General features: G+C 38.4%; 1 protein-coding gene across 13 annotated transcripts in view; it reads right to left on the minus strand.

The window, feature by feature from the left end:
- Positions 1 to 21,860, minus strand: part of DLG2 (discs large MAGUK scaffold protein 2) — a 2,166,992-nt gene that overhangs the window by 1,063,317 nt on the left and 1,081,815 nt on the right. For 9 of the 13 annotated variants that reach the window (XM_034934113.3, XM_055093779.2, XM_055093777.3 and 6 more), the window contains one exon: positions 20,540 to 20,701. In XM_034934113.3, coding sequence (XP_034790004.1) covers positions 20,540 to 20,701 — 162 coding nt within the window. The remainder of the gene's footprint in view (positions 1 to 20,539; positions 20,702 to 21,860) is intronic. The other 4 variants (XM_063608698.1, XM_034934124.3, XM_034934121.3 and 1 more) reach the window with 1 other exon arrangement.

Consider the following 21,860-nt stretch of genomic DNA (forward strand, 5'->3'; position numbering starts at 1 on the left):
CCAATGACAGGAAGCTCACTACCTTATGAGGCAGGTCATTCTCTCTTTGGACCAAGTTATTTAAAACAAAAATTTTTTAACTTACATAAACTCTGTTTTTCTTTCATTGTTTACTCTAAAGGTCTTGATGTCTACAAAAATTGTATGGACAAGTTCTTTGTTTTAAACAATTTAAAGATGAACTACCATGTCATTGTGAGCTGAGTCTATTCTCCAAGGACCACATCACTCATAGCCTTTGATGTTCCCATTTGACATGGTTTTAATAGCCTTGCCAGCCTATTTACCCCTCTCTGGAAGCACCCCAATCTGCTGCCATTCTCTCTGAAATATGGTCCTCAGATCCTAATGATACATTCTAGCATAGTGTAGAATTGTCATCTCTTTGTTCTTGGCATGCAACTCCATTAATGTAGCCTAAAATTACATTGGTTCTTTGGAAGTCCCACACACTGACAACTCCTTGAACTAACTGTATGCTGACATTCCCCTCTGCGCCCCCACCCACCACCCAACCCTCACTGCCCAGCTCCTTTTTCTTTATCATGTGTTTCTCTTACTTTTCCATTGACCATTCTAGAAAGTGGGAATGAGAAAAAGAGGGTGGAATGGAAAATAGGGACTAGAGAAATAGAAGTTGAGGTGGAGGTAGCCACACAGGAATTTGAGTGTGGAAGAAGGGGTCCTTTAAGCGTAGATGGTAAAATTCAAGCCAACAAATGATAACCTCCTTAATCTTAATTACTTCCCACAATGTGCTTCTATTATCATCAGTATATAAATGTGGAAATTAGGTTTAGGAGCATTCAGGGAATTCTCAAATGGCACATTTCTGATGCCATGCCTAGCTCTTATCCCACACACTGCCCTGCAGCTCTGGGAAAGCATCCCATAGAGAAATAATAGCATTGCTACGATGTACATTAGTCTTTGAGATGTAAATCATTTACATTTTCTTTTTACAAAACTATCTCATCAGAATTTACACAAGTACACAAATGGACAGAAGAGTTAAATAATCATGAGACTTATTTTTACTGAATCAATCTGATGCACACAGTTTAGTTGGAGAGATTTGGGATGAAGAGAGAGGTTGGTCTAGCATCAACAACCTAGATTTGGCCCTTTACTAAAGCTGAAAATTGGCATAAACAAATAATAACTCAGTGATAACAATTTTCAATAATATCCCCTAGAAATTGAAATAAGTGAACCTCTGTGATCTGCTGAGTTGAGAACACCTGTTGTTTACTTTTCTTGGGAAACAGAGACATAAACTCAGGTCTAGGAATCCAAGACCCGGATTCCTGTCTCAGCTATAGTGTTAGCTAGGTGGCTGCCTTGGGAAAGTCTCATAACAGCTGTGATTCTTAGTTTCTTTATTTGTAAAATTAAGTAATTACAATATGTTATTCCTAATGCCTCTGCTGAGATGTAAGTCTAGTGATTCTATGAGGCTTCCTATTGGATATTGCGTTATCTGATTATTTAAGGAATTTATTGCTGAACTTAAAAGCCTCTTGCCTGGGTCTGTGCAGCGCATTATCTAAACTAAAGCAAGGTATCATCTTGTTTGAGAAGGGGCTCCATTTTCTAACTCATATAAATATGTTGAATGAGTAGCGGCAGCTCGGCTTTAATTGTTCATAAGAGAAGTAAAACCTATTTTTGGAAATGATATTTCAAATAGTTTTATATTGCTTGTTTATAATTAAAAGCAGGTAATATGTCTTATAGTCCACTGAGAAAATAAACTACCATCAGAAACAAGTTTTTAAATTAAATTTCTTTGGGCTGGGCATGGTGGCTCAAGCCTGCAATCCCAGCACTTTGGGAGGCCAAGGTGGGCAGATCACCTGAGGTCAGGAGTTCAAGACCAGCCTGGCCAACATGATGAAACCCCGTCTCTAGTCTCTACTAAAAATACAAAAATGAGTTGGGCGTGGTGGCACACGCCTGTAGTCCCAGCTACTTGGGAAGCTGAAGCAGGCGAATCACTTGAATCCAGGAGGCAGAGACTGCAGTGAGCAGAGATCATGCCACTGCACTCCAGCCTGGGTGACAGAGCGAGACTCTGTCTCAAAAACGAACAAACAAAAAAAAAAAAAAGAAAAGAAAAAATTTATTCACATGTAATATGAAGCAGTGAAACTAGAAAATCTCTAAAGCACCAGTCCTGAAACCAGAAAATCTCTGGAACACCACTCTAGAGTAACTTCAATTACTGTAATTTCAAGTTAACTTTGTCTCATTACTTCTGTATGTGCCCTATTGCTTAATGGGCCTTAAGGTCAAGGTGGGAGGTGGGGAGTTGTTCTGTTCTATGTAAAGGAACTTCAGTAACTGTCTCTTGAATGCATTTTAAATGAACTTACCTGTGACCCAAAATTGGCCACAAACTCTAACATACTCAATGTTCTGCCAATTCAGAAGGAACAAATCATCTGCCTTCAGAGTGACTTTGGTGAGTCAGCTGGACTGGAAGAATGTATCCTGGGAGCTGCATTAGGATTAAATCTGATTGCTAGACACTGGCAATTCCTCTCTGAGTTGGAGAAAATCAATTCAACCTTCTCTACCATGTTTTCTTGTACAACATTCTGTCTTATATAAGATTACATAAGTTTCCTTTGTATATACCAATAGAGGCATTTAAAAATTGCCTTCTGGACTATTTTTATACTTATTAAACAAGATGAAATAAGTGTTTTGCTGTATAGCTTCTGTCCACTAAATGATCCTTGCACATCCTGATTATCTTTAAAGGTTATGCATATGTTCCAATATCTTCCATCACTAGCCTCAAAAGAAAGCCATTTCTTTATGCTTTAGTAAATTCTTGTTTGGACCACTCAAAATGTCCCCAACTCATTTGCTACAATTTGAGCTAACCAACATGACATTCACTTTTGCAGAAGAGATAATAATTTGAATAACACGCCCTTACTTAGCTGAGATAGGAATGTTCTACAGTGTAAAACTATTCTCTGAAGGACATCAAGGATGAGGATATAACAATTTCCAATCAATACTGAGAAGAGTTAACTAATCTTAAATTTAGATTTGTTCTTAAATACATACACACTTTCTATTTTTTTAATGTGAATAATTACCGCCTTCTATTAAGACCTACCTCCCGAGGAGGAGCCAAGATGGCCGAATAGGAACAGCTCCGGTCTACAGCTCCCAGCGTGAGCGATGCAGAAGACGGGTGATTTCTGCATTTCCATCTGAGGTACTGGGTTCATCTCACTAGGGAGTGCCAGACAGTGGGCTCAGGCCAGTGGGTGCGCGCACCGTGCGCGAGCCGAAGCAGGGCGAGGCATTGCCTCACCTGGGAAGCGCAAGGGGTCAGGGAGTTCCCTTTCCGAGTCAAAGAAAGGGGTGACAGACGCACCTGGAAAATCGGGTCACTCCCACCTGAATATTGCGCTTTTCAGACCGGCTTAAAAAACGGCGCACCACGAGACTATATCCCACACCTGGCTCGGAGGGTCCTACGCCCAGGGAATCTCGCTGATTGCTAGCACAGCAGTCTGAGATCAAACTGCAAGGCGGCAGCGAGGCTGGGGGAGGGGCGCCCGCCATTGCCCAGGCTTGCTTAGGTAAACAAAGCAGCCGGGAAGCTCGAACTGGGTGGAGCCCACCACAGCTCAAGGAGGCCTGCCTGCCTCTGTAGGCTCCACCTCTGGGGGCAGGGCACAGACAAACAAAAAGACAGCAGTAACCTCTGCAGACTTAAATGTCCCTGTATGACAGCTTTGAAGAGAGCAGTGGTTCTCCCAGCACGCAGCTGGAGATCTGAGAACGGGCAGACTGCCTCCTCAAGTGGGTCCCTGACCCCTGACCCCCGAGCAGCCTAACTGGGAGGCACCCCCCAGCAGGGGCACACTGACACCTCACACGGCAGGGTATTCCAACAGACCTGCAGCTGAGGGTCCTGTCTGTTAGAAGGAAAACTAACAAACAGAAAGGACATCCACACCGAAAACCCATCTGTACATCACCATCATCAAAGACCAAAAGTAGATAAAACCACAAAGATGGGGAAAAAACAGAACAGAAAAACGGGAAACTCTAAAACGCAGAGCGCCTCTCCTCCTCCAAAGGAATGCAGTTCCTCACCAGCAACGGAACAAAGCTGGATGGAGAATGATTTTGACGAGCTGAGAGAAGAAGGCTTCAGACGATCAAATTACTCTGAGCTACGGGAGGATATTCAAACCAAAGGCAAAGAAGTTGAAAACTTTGAAAAAAATTTAGACGAATGTATAACTAGAATAACCAATACAGAGAAGTGCTTAAAGGAGCTGATGGAGCTGAAAACCAAGGCTCGAGAACTACGTGAAGAATGCAGAAGCCTCAGGAGCCGATGCGATCAACTGGAAGAAAGGGTATCAGCAATGGAAGATGAAAGGAATGAAATGAAGTGAGAAGGGAAGTTTAGAGAAAAAAGAATAAAAAGAAATGAGCAAAGCCTCCAAGAAATATGGGACTATGTGAAAAGACCAAATCTACGTCTGATTGGTGTACCTGAAAGTGATGCGGAGAATGGAACCAAGTTGGAAAACACTCTGCAGGATATTATCCAGGAGAACTTCCCCAATCTAGCAAGGCAGGCCAACGTTCAGATTCAGGAAATACAGAGAACGCCACAAAGATACTCCTCGAGAAGAGCAACTCCAAGACACATAATTGTCAGATTCACCAAAGTTGAAATGAAGGAAAAAATGTTAAGGGCAGCCAGAGAGAAAGGTCGGGTTACCCTCAAAGGGAAGCCCATCAGACTAACAGCGGATCTCTCGGCAGAAACCCTACAAGCCAGAAGAGAGTGGGGGCCAATATTCAACATTCTTAAGGAAAAGAATTTTCAACCCAGAATTTCATATCCAGCCAAACTAAGCTTCATAAGTGAAGGAGAAATAAAATACTTTACAGACAAGCAAATGCTGACCGATTTTGTCACCACCAGGCCTGCCCTAAAAGAGCTCCTGAAGGAAGCGCTAAACATGGAAAGGAACAACCGGTACCAGCCACTGCAAAATCATGCCAAAATGTAAAGACCATCGAGACTAGGAAGAAACTGCATCAACTAACGAGCAAAATAACCAGCTAACATCATAATGACAGGATCAAATTCACACATAACAATATTAACTTTAAATGTAAATGGACTAAATTCTCCAATTAAAAGACACAGACTGGCAAGTTGGATAAAGAGTCAAGACCCATCAGTGTGCTGTATTCAGGAAACCCATCTCACATGCAGAGACACACATAGGCTCAAAATAAAAGGATGGAGGAAGATCTACCAAGCAAATGGAAAACAAAAAAAGGCAGGGTTTGCAATCCTAGTCTCTGATAAAACAGACTTTAAACCAACAAAGATCAAAAGAGACAAAGAAGGCCATTACATAATGGTAAAGGGATCAATTCAACAAGAGGAGCTAACTATCCTAAATATATATGCACCCAATACAGGAGCACCCAGATTCATAAAGCAAGTCCTGAGTGACCTACAAAGAGACTTAGACTCCCACACATTAATAATGGGAGACTTTAATACCCCACTGTCAACATTAGACAGATCAACGAGACAGAAAGTCAACAAGGATACCCAGGAATTGAACTCAGCTCTGCACCAAGCGGACCTAATAGACATCTACAGAACTCTCCACCCCAAATCAACAGAATATACATTTTTTTTCAGCACCACACCACACCTATTCCAAAATTGACCACATACATGGAAGTAAAGCTCTCCTCAGCAAATGTAAAAGAACAGAAATTATAACAAACTATCTCTCAGACCACAGTGCAATCAAACTAGAACTCAGGATTAAGAATCTCACTCAAAGCCGCTCAACTACATGGAAACTGAACAACCTGCTCCTGAATGACTACTGGGTACATAACGAAATGAAGGCAGAAATAAAGATGTTCTTTGAAACCAACGAGAACAAAGACACAACATACCAGAATCTCTGGGACGCATTCAAAGCAGTGTGTAGAGGGAAATTTATAGCACTAAATGCCCACAAGAGAAAGCAGGAAAGATCCAAAATTGACACCCTAACATCACAATTAAAAGAACTAGAAAAGCAAGAGCAAACACATTCAAAAGCTAGCAGAAGGCAAGAAATAACTAAAATCAGAGCAGAACTGAAGGTAATAGAGACACAAAAAACCCTTCAAAAAATCAATGAATCCAGGAGCTGGTTTTTTGAAAGGATCAACAAAATTGATAGACCGCTAGCAAGACTAATAAAGAAAAAAAGAGAGAAGAATCAAATAGACACAATAAAAAATGATAAAGGGGATATCACCACCGATCCCACAGAAATAAAAACTACCATCAGAGAATACTACAAACACCTCTACGCAAATAAACTAGAAAATCTAGAAGAAATGGATACATTCCTCGACACATACACTCTCCCAAGACTAAACCAGGAAGAAGTTGAATCTCTGAATAGACCAATAACAGGAGCTGAAATTGTGGCAATAATCAATAGTTTACCAACCAAAAAGAGTCCAGGACCAGATGGATTCACAGCCGAATTCTACCAGAGGTACAAGGAGGAACTGGTACCATTCCTTCTGAAACTATTCCAATCAATAGAAAAAGAGGGAATCCTCCCTAACTCATTTTATGAGGCCAGCATCATTCTGATACCAAAGCCGGGCAGAGACACAACCAAAAAAGAGAATTTTAGACCAATATCCTTGATGAACATTGATGCAAAAATCCTCAATAAAATACTGGCAAACCGAATCCAGCAGCACATCAAAAAACTTATCCACCATGATCAAGTAGGCTTCATCCCTGGGATGCAAGGCTGGTTCAATATACGCAAATCAATAAATGTAATCCAGCATATAAACAGAGCCAAAGACAAAAACCACATGATTATCTCAATAGATGCAGAAAAAGCCTTTGACAAAATTCAACAACCCTTCATGCTAAAAACTCTCAATAAATTAGGTATTGATGGGACGTATTTCAAAATAATAAGAGCTATCTATGACAAACCCACAGCCAATATCATACTGAATGGGCAAAAACTGGAAGCATTCCCTTTGAAAACTGGCACAAGACAGGGATGCCCTCTCTCACCACTCCTATTCAACATAGTGTTGGAAGTTCTGGCCAGGGCAATCAGGCAGGAGAAGGAAATAAAGGGTATTCAATTAGGAAAAGAGGAAGTCAAATTGTCCCTGTTTGCAGACGACATGATTGTTTATCTAGAAAACCCCATCGTCTCAGCCCAAAATCTCCTTAAGCTGATAAGGAACTTCAGCAAAGTCTCAGGATACAAAATCAATGTACAAAAATCACAAGCATTCCTATACACCAACAACAGACAAACAGAGAGCCAAATCATGAGTGAACTCCCATTCACAATTGCTTCAAAGAGAATAAAATACCTAGGAATCCAACTTACAAGGGATGTGAAGGACCTCTTCAAGGAGAACTACAAACCACTGCTCAAGGAAATAAAAGAGGATACAAACAAATGGAAGAACATTCCATGCTCATGGGTAGGAAGAATCAATATCATGAAAATGGCCATACTGCCCAAGGTAATTTACAGATTCAATGCCATCCCCATCAAGCTACCAATGACTTTCTTCACAGAATTGGAAAAAACTACTTTAAAGTTCATATGGAACCAAAAAAGAGCCCGCATCGCCAAGTCAATCCTAAGCCAAAAGAACAAAGCTGGAGGCATCACACTACCTGACTTCAAGCTATACTACAAGGCTACAGTAACCAAAACAGCATGGTACTGGTACCAAAACAGAGATGTAGATCAATGGAACAGAACAGAGCCCTCAGAAATAACGCCACTTACCTACAACTATCTGATCTTTGACAAACCTGAGAAAAACAAGCAATGGGGAAAGGATTCCCTATTTAATAAATGGTGCTGGGAAAACTGGCTAGCCATATGTAGAAAGCTGAAACTGGATCCCTTCCTTACACCTTATACAAAAATCAATTCAAGATGGATTAAAGATTTAAACGTTAGACCTAAAACCATAAAAACCCTAGAAGAAAACCTAGGCATTACCATTCAGGACATAGGCATGGGCAAGGACTTCATGTCCAAAACACCAAAAGCAATGGCAACAAAAGCCAAAATTGACAAATGGGATCTAATTAAACTAAAGAGCTTCTGCACAGCAAAAGAAACTACCATCAGAGTGAACAGGCAACCTACAACATGGGAGAAAATTTTCGTAACCTACTCATCTGACAAAGGGCTAATATCCAGAATCTACAATGAACTCAAACAAATTTACAAGAAAAAAACAAACAACCCCATCAAAAAGTGGGCGAGGGACATGAACAGACACTTCTCAAAAGAAGACATTTATGCAGCCAAAAAACACATGAAAAAATGCTCATCATCACTGGCCATCAGAGAAATGCAAATCAAAACCACTATTAGATATCATCTCACACCAGTTAGAATGGCAGTCATTAAAAAGTCAGGAAACAACAGGTGCTGGAGAGGATGTGGAGAAATAGGAACACTTTTACACTGTTGGTGGGACTGTAAACTAGTTCAACCATTGTGGAAGTCAGTGTGGCGATTCCTCAGGGATCTAGAACTAGAAATACCATTTGACCCAGCCATCCCATTACTGGGTATATACCCAAATGACTATAAATCATGCTGCTATAAAGACACATGCACACGTATGTTTATTGCGGCATTATTCACAATAGCAAAGACTTGGAACCAACCCAAATGTCCAACAATGATAGACTGGATTAAGAAAATGTGGCACATATACACCATGGAATACTATGCAGCCATAAAAAATGATGAGTTCTTGTCCTTTGTAGGGACATGGATGAAATTGGAAATCATCATTCTCAGTAAACTATCGCAAGAACAAAAAACCAAACACCGCATATTCTCACTCATAGGTGGGAATTGAACAATGAGATCACATGGACACAGGAAGGGGAATATCACACTCTGGGGACTGTGGTGGGGAGGGGGGAGGGGGGAGGGATAGCATTGGGAGATATACCTAATGCTAGATGACGAGTTAGTGGGTGCAGCGCACCAGCATGGCACATGTATACATATGTAACTAACCTGCACAATGTGCACATGTACCCTAAAACTTAAAGTATAATAAAAAAAAAAAGACCTACCTCCCAAAAAAATTAATTAATTAATTAATTAAAAAAAAGAAATAATTACCATTTACTGAGCAACTACTAGGCGCCAAGTACTACAGACTTTCCATGTATTATCTCAAGTAATCTTTACAGCATGGAATGTGAATTCCATACTATTATTTCCAAGAGGTTAGAAGTTAATAGATTTACTAATAGACACAGCTAGAAAGCAACTAAGCTACATTGTAAACACAAGTAAGTCTGATTCTAAAGCCCATCTGCTTTCCACTATATGCTATTACTTTTCTGGATTAGCTGGGAAAGAGTTAAAAATTCAACAGCACTAACAGTCTCAGAATTAATTTTTGCAGAGTTTGGAAAAAATTCCGATTATCTTTGCTAAGAAAAAAGAATTGAAAACATGCTCACCAAAAGGTTACAGTTCCAGACTGTTTAGAAATATGGGAGGGATGTAGAAGTTACGTATCATTTTAGGGTACCACTAACAATATCATCTTTAACCACAGTAACAATAAGTGCCTTATATTGATGAGCAGCCTCTGTGAGTGTTAGTACATTAATTCTAATTGTTACAGAAAGTTTTGGCAATAGTGAAATCTTAGTTTTGAGAAAAATTTCTGTGTAACTGGGTTAACTCTAGAAATATCTGCAGCTACATATAATCACTATTAACACTTATCTAGAATTTTATATAAACACTTATTTTTAAAACTTATTATGATTTTAATAACCTAATATTTCTTAGAAAAAATTCATTATCATTATTGTTATTAATACTATGTACATAAAAGAAGTAGAAAATTTGAATTTCATCACACAAACTCATCTTTCAAAACCCATAGAGAGAACCCCTTCCATGGGTGTCCAGTCTTTTGGCTTCCTTGGGCCACATTGGAAGAAGAAGAATTGTCTTGGGCCACACACAAAATACACTAACTCTAATGATAGCTGAGGAGCTTAAAAAAAAACTGCAAAAAATATCATAATGTTTTAAGAAAGTTTACGAATCTGTGCTGGGTCCATTCAAAGCTGTCCTGAGTCACAGGTGGCCCATCACTGCAGGTTACACAAGCTTGCCTTAACCCTTGATGACTTTGGTTCTAAAAAGAATTCTTATATTTTGAGATGCTGGTTCAGTCCTATGCCTAACATTCCTTTCTTCCCGCTTTTCAATATCTGGCCTAAATAGCCAGAATTATTGGGGGTATGCTGTTTGTACCCCTTCCAGTTAAAGATACTTGAGGAAAGGAATGCTTTATTTGCATGGAATTTCGATCAGGAGATTTTGTGCCTACATTCAGAATGTGTCTGTCAAGGCCATATTTCAACCATTTCCTCTCACCAGGGACTAGTCCTGGAACACAATGCGCTGTGCACAAGTCACAAATCTCTGCCAAACCCTTATGTTTTTATTAACTAAGAGCTTCTAATTTAGCTTCACAAATCTGTTTCTTCCTCAAGACTAGATGCTTCCAGGATGATCATCTCAGCTACTTCCACCATCTAGTGGCAAGAGATAGAAATGAAAGGATTTTACACTTTTAAAGATTATTGCCTAAAATATCAAGAATCAGAATAGTTTTCTAATCAGTGGTATTATTAAAAACATTATGTCTAGAAAGGAAAAGTAAACACATTATTTTCAGTTGCTGGTCAGGGCCTCATGACTGTTGGGGTCAAATGTAACTCATAAGGTATTTCTTTTTTCTTTTTTTTTTTTAATTAATCAAATACGTATTTTAAAACATCTGCTATTTGGTCAACACCATCTTAGGCATTGTAGAGGAGCTACAAATTTCTGTATTTAAAAGACATGACTCCCTTTTAGTAGAAGTTCATAACTTAGTTATGAAAATAGAAGCTCCAAGCTACTAAGGGCTAAATGTTGTGGTAAATTTCTCACTGCTTCATGTTATCCTCGGTAGGTACCTCTTTCTCCCCAAAGCCCATATATGGTGGTGGTGGACCTGTGTTTCAGTCCTCTGTGTTCTTCTCCCCTCTCCTGAGCAATCCCATCCATTTTCACAACTCCAACTACACTGAAAACATCAAAGTTTCCATTTTCTAGATCAGATCTTTATTTCAAACTGACTGTTAAACACTTGTACCTGGGTATAACATAAATACTTCAAAATCAGTTACTCCAACATATACTCAGAAATTATCCCACTCCCTCCCCTGCCATTCTAAAATCTGCTCTTCCTCTGGCATTCTTGGTTTCATTTCATGATACATCCTCTACTCTGGGGTCAAATTTTAAAAATTGTAAATTATCTTCTATTTCTCTCTCTTTTCTACCTTCTATATGTAATAGGTCTCAATGTCCTGATGATATCTCTTTTTAAATAAGCCTTCTAATCTATCCTTCCCTTCAACCCCAATACCTCTGCTTTACATCAAAGCTTATCTATCTTTTACATTTCACCTGATGCTCTTGAATCTGATGTCGTACCTTTCCAATTATTCCTTCCACTGTAACACATGACATGAATAATGGTCTAATTTGCATATCAGGTCATGTCATTCTCCTTTTTAAAAATTCTGTAGTCACCCCTCATTACCTACAAGGTGAAGTCCAGTCTCTACATAAGGTCCTTCATTACCTGTTCATGCCCATCTCTCTTGCTTTATGGGATGTTTGGGCCCACTCTATGCCCCTTTCCTTAATTCTTACATTATGCGTCAGTATCCTAGCCAACTACTTGGCAATTCTCAGAACTTTTCCATACTGTTACACAACTGCTAGAGTATAGGGCAACCTTGACTTTTCTCCCTTATTTCATATTTCCTTCAAGTAAAAAATGATCTCGTGTATAATTTTTTTTCTCTGACAACACCCATCCTAACCTCTCCAGCTCCAAAAAATTAAACAGTTTTTCTACGTCTTGAGAGACCTCTTCTTTCACACTTTCTTTATTGTACACTCCAAAAGTATATGTGCCCAACCAAAATATAATTTTATATTAAAGAAATAATTCTATGACAAAATATGTTTGGGAAATACTTTGTACTAATCATATTTCCATCTTAGATGTTTATATTTCATATTATTATAGTAAAGGCTCTGAGAAATCCTTCAATAAGTTAATGGATTTAACTCCTCAAATGTGTTTAAGCATTCATTCATACCTTTATTTTAATAATGCTGACAAAATTCCACCAAACATACTTTGGGAGATGCTAGTCTAGTTTCATTTTAGATTCCAATAAGGGAGTAAAATGAAAAGCAACACAAAACAAAAATAAGATGCAGTCCAGGTCTTGGGAGCTTACACATTTACTAAGAGCAAGAAAAACAGCAAAACTAGAGGAAAGAACATTATATAGCAGTCCTTCCTGATCTTAGGTTGCACTTTTCATGCAGTTTCAGCTACCAGAGGTCAACTATGACCTGAAAACAGGTGAGTACACTACAAGATATTTTGAGAGAGAGAGAGAGAGCACATTCACATAACTTTTATTAAAGTATATTGTTATAATTATATTTTGTTAGTTATTGTGGTTAATCCCTTACTGAGCCTAATTTATAAATTTAATTATGTGATAACATACGTATGAAAACATAGGAAAAAACATAATATAAATAGGATTTGGTACTATCTGCAGTTTCATGCATCCACTGGGGGTCTTTTTTTTGAGATGGAGTCTCGCTCTGTCGCCCAGGCTGGAGTGCAGTGGCGCAATCTCGGCTCACTGCAAGCTCCGCCTCCCGGGTTCACGCCATTCTCCTGCCTCAGCCTCCCGAGTAGCTGGGACTACAGGCATCCGCCACCACGCCCAGCTAATTTTTTGTATTTTTAGTAGAGACGGGGTTTCACCGTGTTAGCTGGGATGATCTCGATCTCCTGACCTCATGATCCACCCACCTCGGCCTCCCAAAGTGCTGGGATTACAGGCGTGAGCCACCGCGCCCGGCCCCACTGGGGGTCTTAAAATGCATCCCCCACAGATAAGTGGGGACTACTGTATAGTTCAACTAATAATTTTTAGAACAATAGAATAAGGCATATTTTAAAATGATGACTATGTGGGATGCACTAACTCCTTGTGCCATAGGATCTTATGACCAGTCGGGGTTGGCCAAGAGTTAATAGAAAAGGCTTTATGTAGGAAGAGGGTTTTTATTGTACTTTTGGCTAAAACATAATTTCCTATGATTGTGCTCTGGCAACTCTAGTAAGAAAATAGTATAAAAAATACACATTGTTATCCTTTGTCTATAGTTTTTTTATTGGCTTCTTCATGCTTCAGCTCTCCTCCTATAAGTTCTCAAATGTGCATTGCCTACAGATTCTCAAATGTCTTCTATATATACTCAACAAGTGCCCAGTTGTCTCAGGGTATTGAAGTTTACCCAAACCTCACATACTCCTAATTTCCAGCAAAGCTTCCCAGAACTGTTTATTCCAGTCCCTGTGAAAATTCGAAGACACACAATAATATTTATCTGATTAAAGTAATTCACACCAATTTATAAAAAGAGGCTTTAATCTTCCTTGTAATTAGTTACTGAACTTAAGAATCTAAGCCGGTTTTGACTGCAAGACACATTTCTTTTTTAATACACCCTAGGAAATACTGCCAATTTTAACTGCAAGATGCCATTGATTTTAAGACACATCCAGATTTCAGATATGTTAATATGTGATAAAATATGAAGTTTAGAATTTATGAAATTTTGTATAAGTGATGATTAGGTAAGGAAGAAGAGGACAGCAGTTAACTCCCCCCCTTTCTCTCTCTCTCTCTCTCTCTCTCTCTTGCTAATAAATACTCCTACAGGGCACTCTGGTAGGTGCTTGGGCCCCATAGTTTTAAGTTTGAGGAGTTCAAATTTCAGTTTTGGAATAATCATAAGTAAAAATAATTAATTATGAATCAAGAGAATAATCTAGGTACTGAAAATCGTTTCACTGCTCTTTGTTTCCCCATTACTTAGTGCTATAGTAGGCACTCAGTTAATATTTATTGAACTGACCTAAAGTGAGAAGACCTAAACTGAAAAGAAAATTCTTGTGGTTTATTATAGGCCGATTTCTTTTATGAAAGATTCTAGGTAGCATCTGAAGAGAATGCATCCCCACCTTGAGGAAAGGAAAACAAATTCCCTTGAATTCACCACTAAATTGCATTTCTTTTTCCAATCCCACACTTCACACTGGCCAAAGCACTCTAATGAAAACAGGCTAAGAAAGCCCATCCTATCACTTAGGCAGCTGGTGTGCACTAAAGACAGATGAATCTTAGAACCAAGGCTTCAAGTAATACACGACGATGGAGAAAATGATACTCAAACCTGTGACAGTGAGATTATTCAGCTAATGATTCAGAGCCCACTCAATGTGACATTTAAACTGTTATCCAGCAATCTCACACTCTGTTTAGGCATGCCATATGTAAATTCTCCATTAATACTAGAGAGTCACATTGTTTTCTCAGTAGGATTCTGGGGGAAGCATCTGATTATGTGTTTTGCCTCCTTTTCTTCCTTTTAGTGTTTGACCCAAGAATACTAGACAGATAAAAGAAGGCAAAGAAGTTGAAAATATGACAGTTCTAATGGAGACCTTGTACCTTTTTAGCAGTTCCCTGATTCTAACAGGCTTCCTTTATGAGAAAATAACCCATTAGATTTTAATCATTGCAACTTTTTCAACAGTTGAACTGTGATAATAACAACTTGATTAGGAAATGTATCCTATTGCTATAAAAATGCTAGTGCTTGAATCTGATATCACAGTGCTGTGCTGGAGCTCACTCATACTAGCTCATGAGAGCCTCATGTGCCTCCATTTCCACATATTTAAAAAGTAGCTTTAGGTTGGTAGCCTGAGATCAGCCATGCTGGGAATATTTACATCACAAAATTGGCCAACCTTAAAACGGACTTTTTTTTTCCCCTAGAAAAATGGTACACATTTATTCCTATTACTATTGGTGTTGAAGGAGAGATACACAGAGTGTCTTTACTAAGACAATCTAAAAGCATATCTTGAGCTATAAAACCCCAGATCATACTGAATGGACAAAAGTTGGAAGCATTCCCCTTGAAAACCAGAATAAGACAAGGATGCCCTCTATCACCATTCCTTTTCAACACAGTCCTGGAAATCCTAGACAAAGCAATCAGGCAAGAGAAAGAGGTAAAAGGCATCCAAATAGGAAGAGAAGAGATCAAACTATTCCTGTTTGCAGATGATATGATGCTATACCTAGAAAACCCCTTAGTCTCTACCCAAAAGCTCCATGATCTGATAAACAACTTCAGCAAAGTTTCAGGATACAAAACCAGTGTACAAAAATCAGAAGTATTCCTATCTACCAACAACATCCAAGCTGAGAGCAAAATCGAGAACTCAATCTCATTTACAATAGCCACAAAAAGAATAAAATACCTATGAATACAGCTAACCATGGAGGTAAAAGATCTCTACAACACGGATGACAAAAAAATTGCTCAAGGAAATCCAAGATGATTCAAACAAATTGAAAACATTCTGTGCTCATGGATAGGAAGAATCAACATTGTTAAAATGGCCATACTCCCTAAAGCAATTTACACAGTCAGTGCTATTCCTATCAAACTGCCAATGACATTCTTCAAAGAATTAGAGAAGAACTATTAAAATTCACATAGAACCAAAACAGAGCCCAAAGAGCCAAGGCAATCCTAAGCAAAAGTATCAAAGCTGTGAGTATCACATTCTTGGACTTCAAACTGTACTACAGGGCTATAGTAACCAAAACAGCATAATACTGGTAGAAAAACAGACACATAGACCAAGGGAACAGAATAGAGAGCCCAGCAATAATGCTGCACACCGACAATTATCTGATCTTCAATAAAGTGGACAAAAACCGGCAATGGGGAAAGGACTCCCTAGTCAATAAATGGTGCTGGGACAACTGGCTAGTCACATACAGAAGATTGAAACTGAACCCCTTCCTTATACCACATACAAAAAAATCAACTCAAGATGGATTAAAGACTTAAATACAAAACCTAAAACTATAAACACCCAGAAAGATAACTTAGGAAATACTATTCTGGAAAGAACCTGGTAAAGATTTCATGACGAAGATGTCAAAAACAATTCTGACAAAAACAAAATTTGACAAACGGGACCTAATTAAACTTAAGAGCTTCTACACAACAAAAGAAACTATCAACAGAGTAAATAGACAACCTACAGAATTGGAGAAAATTTTTGCAAACTATGCATCCAATAAGGGTCTAATATTCAGAATCCATTAACAAGCCAAAAAACAATCTTTTAAAAAAAGTGGGAAAAGGACATGAGCAGACACTTTTCAAAAGAAGATATATATGCAGCCAAGAAGCATATGAAAAAATGTTCAACATCACTAATCATTTGAGTAATGCAAATCAAAACCACAAAGAGATACCGTCTTACACCAGTTAGAATGGCTTTTATAAAACGTCAAAAAATAATAGATGTTGGTGAGGTTGCAGTGAAAAGGGAATGCTTATACAGTGCTGGTAGGAATACCATTATTTCAGCTATTGTGGAAAGCAGTTTGACAATTTCTCAAAGAACTTAAAACAGAATTGTCATTCGACCAAGCAATCTCATTATTGGATATATACTCAAAGGAATATAAATTGTTCTGCCATTAAGACACACGCAAAGGTATGTTCCTTGCAGCACTATTCACAATAGCAAAGGCAAGGAATCAACCTAAATGCCCATCAACAGTAGCTGGGTTCAGGAAAATGTGGTACATATACACTACAAAATACTGCACAGCCATAAAAACTTCGGGAGGCCAAGGCGGGAGGATCACGAGGTCAGGAGATCTGTAGTCCCAGCTACTCAGGAGGCTGAGGCAGGAGAATCACTTGAACCTGGGAGGTAGAGGTTGCAGGGAGCCAAGATTGTGCCACTGCACTCCAGCCTGGGTGACAGAGGGAAACTTCGTTTCAAAAAAGAAAAGAAAAAAAAGAAAGTAAAGGAAAAAGAATGAGATCATATTCTTTGCAGTAACATAGATGGAGCTGAAGGCCATTATCCTAAGCATACTAACACAGGAACAGAAAACCAAATACTGCATATTCTCACTTACAAGTGGAACCTAAACAATGAGTACATATGGATACAAACAAGGGAACAACAGACACTGAGACCTACTTGAAAATGATGGGTGGAAGGAGGGTGAGGATTGAAAAACTACCTATTTGATACTATGCTTATTACCTAGTGATGAAATAATCTGCACACCAAACCTCCATGATATGCAGTTTACCTATATAACAAACCTGCACATGTACCACTGTACCTATAATACAAGTTTAAGATAAATAAATAAATAAATAAAAACTCAAACACATCTTGTTTAGCATAAACAACACCTCGAGAAGGTCATGATGAAAAAAATCCTGGTCCCAAAATAGCTACCTCACAGCCCCAGTGTAGAAATCCTTGATGAGCTTCCCTTTCCCTCCTCTTCACAATACCTTGGGGCCATACCACAGAACTGGTGGTTCCAAAAAGGAGAAAAATCTATTAGGACCATGGTGTTTTATCCCAGGGGCCTGCTATTCATAGTTGGCTGTTCTTAAAACTGACATGAGGTGCCCTCAATAAAAGGCTAGGAAATTAGTTAGAAGTGACATAAATATAACAGAAAATCTAGGCTAAGAGAAACCCATTTAAGTTGAATACAGTTAATTGTAAGATTCCTGGAAGGCAAAGGATAAAGGAAAAATAGGAAAAATTCCTTTGTTTATATGAGATCTGAGCTTTAGAAAAAGCATACTTTCCCCTCAACTCTGATATATGTTTTCCAAATGAGACAGTGAGTAGCATAATAAATGATGGTGCAATCACCAAAACAGCAGATGTTCAGATAATTATATTATCATGTATATGCTGAAGACTTAATATACAAAACAAAGCTCCCATGGTGCTTTCATTGTTCTGTTCATTTTTTTTTTTTTTTTTTTTTTTACTGTAACCAGGCTAACATCCCTCATAATTATAATAGCACTAATTATAAAATTTGGACTCTCCCTATTCCATTTTTGAATCCCAGAAGTAACACAAGGAATTTCACTACTTTCAGGCATGATCCTACTCATAAGACAAAAGATGCACTTATTTCAAATATTTCATCTATCATTATTAGTTGACTTAAATATAATACTAATAATCACCATATTATCAATTCTAGTAGAAGGATATAAAATGCTAGCCTTGATTATCCTACCTACTTAGCCTAAAGTTCTTTGGGAGATATGCTCTAGAGTTGATTAAGGAGGAAAGGTTGGGAAGGGAGAAAGGTGGCGAATTTTATGTATCTGTGTGTTGGGGATTGTGGCATGGACAGGGTCTCACTTTGTTGCCCAGGCTGTAGTGCAGTGGCGTGATCATGGCTTACTCCAGCCTCAACTTCCTGGGCTCAAATGATCCTCTCACCTCAGACTCCTGCATACCTGCAACTACACTTGCATGCCACCTCGCTTGGCTAATTTGTTAAATTTTTTGCAGAGACAAGGTCTTGCCTTGTTACCCAGGCTGGTCTTGAAGTCCTGGGATCAGCGGTCCTCCCACCTCAGCTTCCCAAAATGCTGAGACTACAGGTGCGGGCCACTGTGCTTGATCTATGGAGGTTCTTATAGGGAGTTTTTCAACCAGTTTGAAAGAATAAAACTGAAATGTAAGTACCTTCAATGCAGTTCAGTCTCTTGGCCCTGCCCTTTCTCAATTTTCAGTGGTTTGTAAACAGAGTAAGGATCAGCAATTGTTAGAAAATATTAAAGAGTACTGTCTAACTCTAGGAATCAGCAAGATTCTATACTGAACACAGAATTCTGATTCCTAAACAGGACCTTAAAGACAATTTTGTTTACCCTTCTGCGGAAGAAGGAGTCTTTTCTACAAAACCTCTGACGAGTCATTATCCATTGCTGAAAGATTTCTAGGGATAGGGAACTTCTGTCTCATGAAGTAGTCTATAATTTTTCTGAGTAGCTATAAATGTCAGGAGCTGTGGTGTTAAAATGTTCCCAAATATAATATACATTCCTGTCAGTTATGCACAGTGGATCTGCTTCTGCCTTCCGCATGACATCGATGTCGTGTTTTTCAGATGACAGCTCTTGAGGTAAAAAAGGTTTAGTCCCATGTCCCCCAATTCTTAATATTTTCTTCTCCAGGTTAAACATACTCATTTCCATCAGTCATCCAAATACTTGCAAAGAAATTGCAGAGATTTGCACAATGAATCCCAGAAGCATAATATTAATATTTACATATTTTTACTTACTATATAATATTTACTGGAATTTGATAATTGGTCTAATATTTTTATGTATTGGTAGTAGCTATAGCTAATTTATTTGATAATACATTTTTAGCATACCAATATGTTTGAAATGTTCCAAAATTTGAAACGTAAGGTTAAGCATAAGTTAACCTCTCTTAGATGTTTTTGCAGGTATAATAAGATCAAGAGAACACGGGAGACACTTTTATGTCTTTATTTTTTATTGTAGCACAGCTATGTAGAAGTGCTGGCAAAATGAATGCTCTAAGTGATGAAAGAAATTTTTGTTTAGCAATAATTACTAAGGAGTTAATTGGTAGGTGCTTTTATTTTTTCCATTTCAATTCTGTTATTTCAGCCATATTCTGATTTTTTTCTTTTTAAACTTTAATCAACCTTTATAAGCTTTTTATCCCAAACACAAAATCCAGTAGCGCCAGTTCAGCCAAAAAAAAAAGCAGAGTAATTTGCACAGCCAAGGGGCATAGAAAAGTATTTTTCTCATTTAATTATACCTTCTTCTTGTCGAAATATAATTTATCAAGCAATTGTTTAAAATTAAATTTTAAAAAGTAGAAAGTGTTGGGAAAAGTATGACACCGAATTGAAATAAATCTAGTAAACAATTTTCTCTAGGATAAAATAGAGGAATTGATTAGACAACTCACACATTTTCCTTTATAGTTTAGACAGTAAGGCAATCATTAGATGTGATCATGTTATATTTGCTCCCTTTGTCGGACCACGAGTACTGACAAACAGAGAGCATCTGAGCAAAACCCTGATGTACTTGGGGTTTAAAAATATGTGGTTAGCTTATTTTCCCTTTCAGTGTTTCACTCTTGGCGCTTTCTTTACTCCATTCTCAGCAACTAAAATGATTTTTCCAGATATTCAAACAATTGCAATAAAAATATGTCCCAAAAATACAAGGTGGGCCTCCAATGCACAAGAAAGACCCTTTGGCAACCCGTGTCGTCTATCATGTTTTAAAAGAGCCTCATTTAATCGAGCCAGCAAACATCTCCATTAGCACTTAAGACCAACTACTGTCACCAACTATAAAGTCGGAAGAGCAATATAACTGACCTTCAGAGGAGAAATATGAGACTGCAAGACGTATCCATGGACATTTTCTATTTGAGAGAGGTTCTTTTCTGATACATGCACGAGTTCTGGGCCTCTTACTTCATGGGTTAGTCGAGGTAAGGAATGATCATGTGGAGCGTCCTCATCTTGATATCGATACTTCTAGGAGAAAAGAAAAGAAAGGACAAGTATGTATATATCAGTGTTTGTAAAGGATATAGACTGAACTTCATATTCTAACTTCATCAATAGGACACAGTGTGCACCTACTGTTGACTTCACCAAATGGGCTTTGCTGCAGACTCTTCTGGCGGTCACCATAGACCAGGTCAAATGCAAGCAGAACTGAGTTAACCACGAATATTGACCAATGTCCAGACTTGTTTCTGCCTGATAATATACTCTCTTTGTTTATGAGCTACAGAAAGGCGATAACAAATGAGACAGAACATTTACTTTATTCAAGTAAGTGAGGAGGTAACCCTCCTGACCAGAGTAGCTAAGTATGTGTTAAAAATTCTAGGTTATGGATGGAGAAGAAAAAAAGTACTGAGCAAGAAGAAAACAGAATTCCAGTATATCTCATTTAGAAAACTTAATTTTCTTTCAGAATGTGTGAGTGATTTAAGTTCCTTTTGAAATGAGGAAAAAATTTTGTCACCCACATTATTTGTATTAGACTCAAAGAGAAGACAAGCTTATCTTTCTTTACTTCACCCCCTAGGAGAAGGAGTATTGATTTGGGTTAGTCAGATTCCAGGACAAAAGATCACAATTTTTAGAAGCAGAGCTAGCTCTTTTAAAGAACTTTAAAAATCAAGGCAAGTTATCTGCCTATATTGTATGGCTCCCTGAGGGGACAGAGGTAAATACTTCTTCTCTCTTGTTCCCTTTTCCTCTTTTCTTAACCATCTTGCTTACACATGACTGTACCAGTAAAGATTATTGTTTGAGTCTTCCAAACAGATATAAGGAAGTTGGCAGAGAAAAAAAAAGGTTCAGGGTTAGGAATGCTCTGAGGGAACTCAGCCCTCTTCTTGGGGTCTATCTCCATTTTTGGCCTCAGCCTGGGTCTCCATCCTATTTCTGTGTCTTTTTCTAGTTTGTACCCCTTTTCCCTTGGATCTGTCCCTTTAGAGTTCCATTGTTCAAGGCTGTTGTCCTACCTGGGAAAGATGAAAGGGAACCCTCTACATCTGACCTCTTAATCAGATAATAAAGTGTTAGTTTGCTTTACTTTGCCTATGTTCCTTGTGCATAACACAGGGATATTGGGAACAGGGATCTAAACATTGTCATAACACCATCACAGGCTTAATTG

Source organism: Pan paniscus, chromosome 9, assembly GCF_029289425.2.
Source record: "Pan paniscus chromosome 9, NHGRI_mPanPan1-v2.0_pri, whole genome shotgun sequence".
Lineage (NCBI taxonomy): Eukaryota > Metazoa > Chordata > Mammalia > Primates > Hominidae > Pan > Pan paniscus.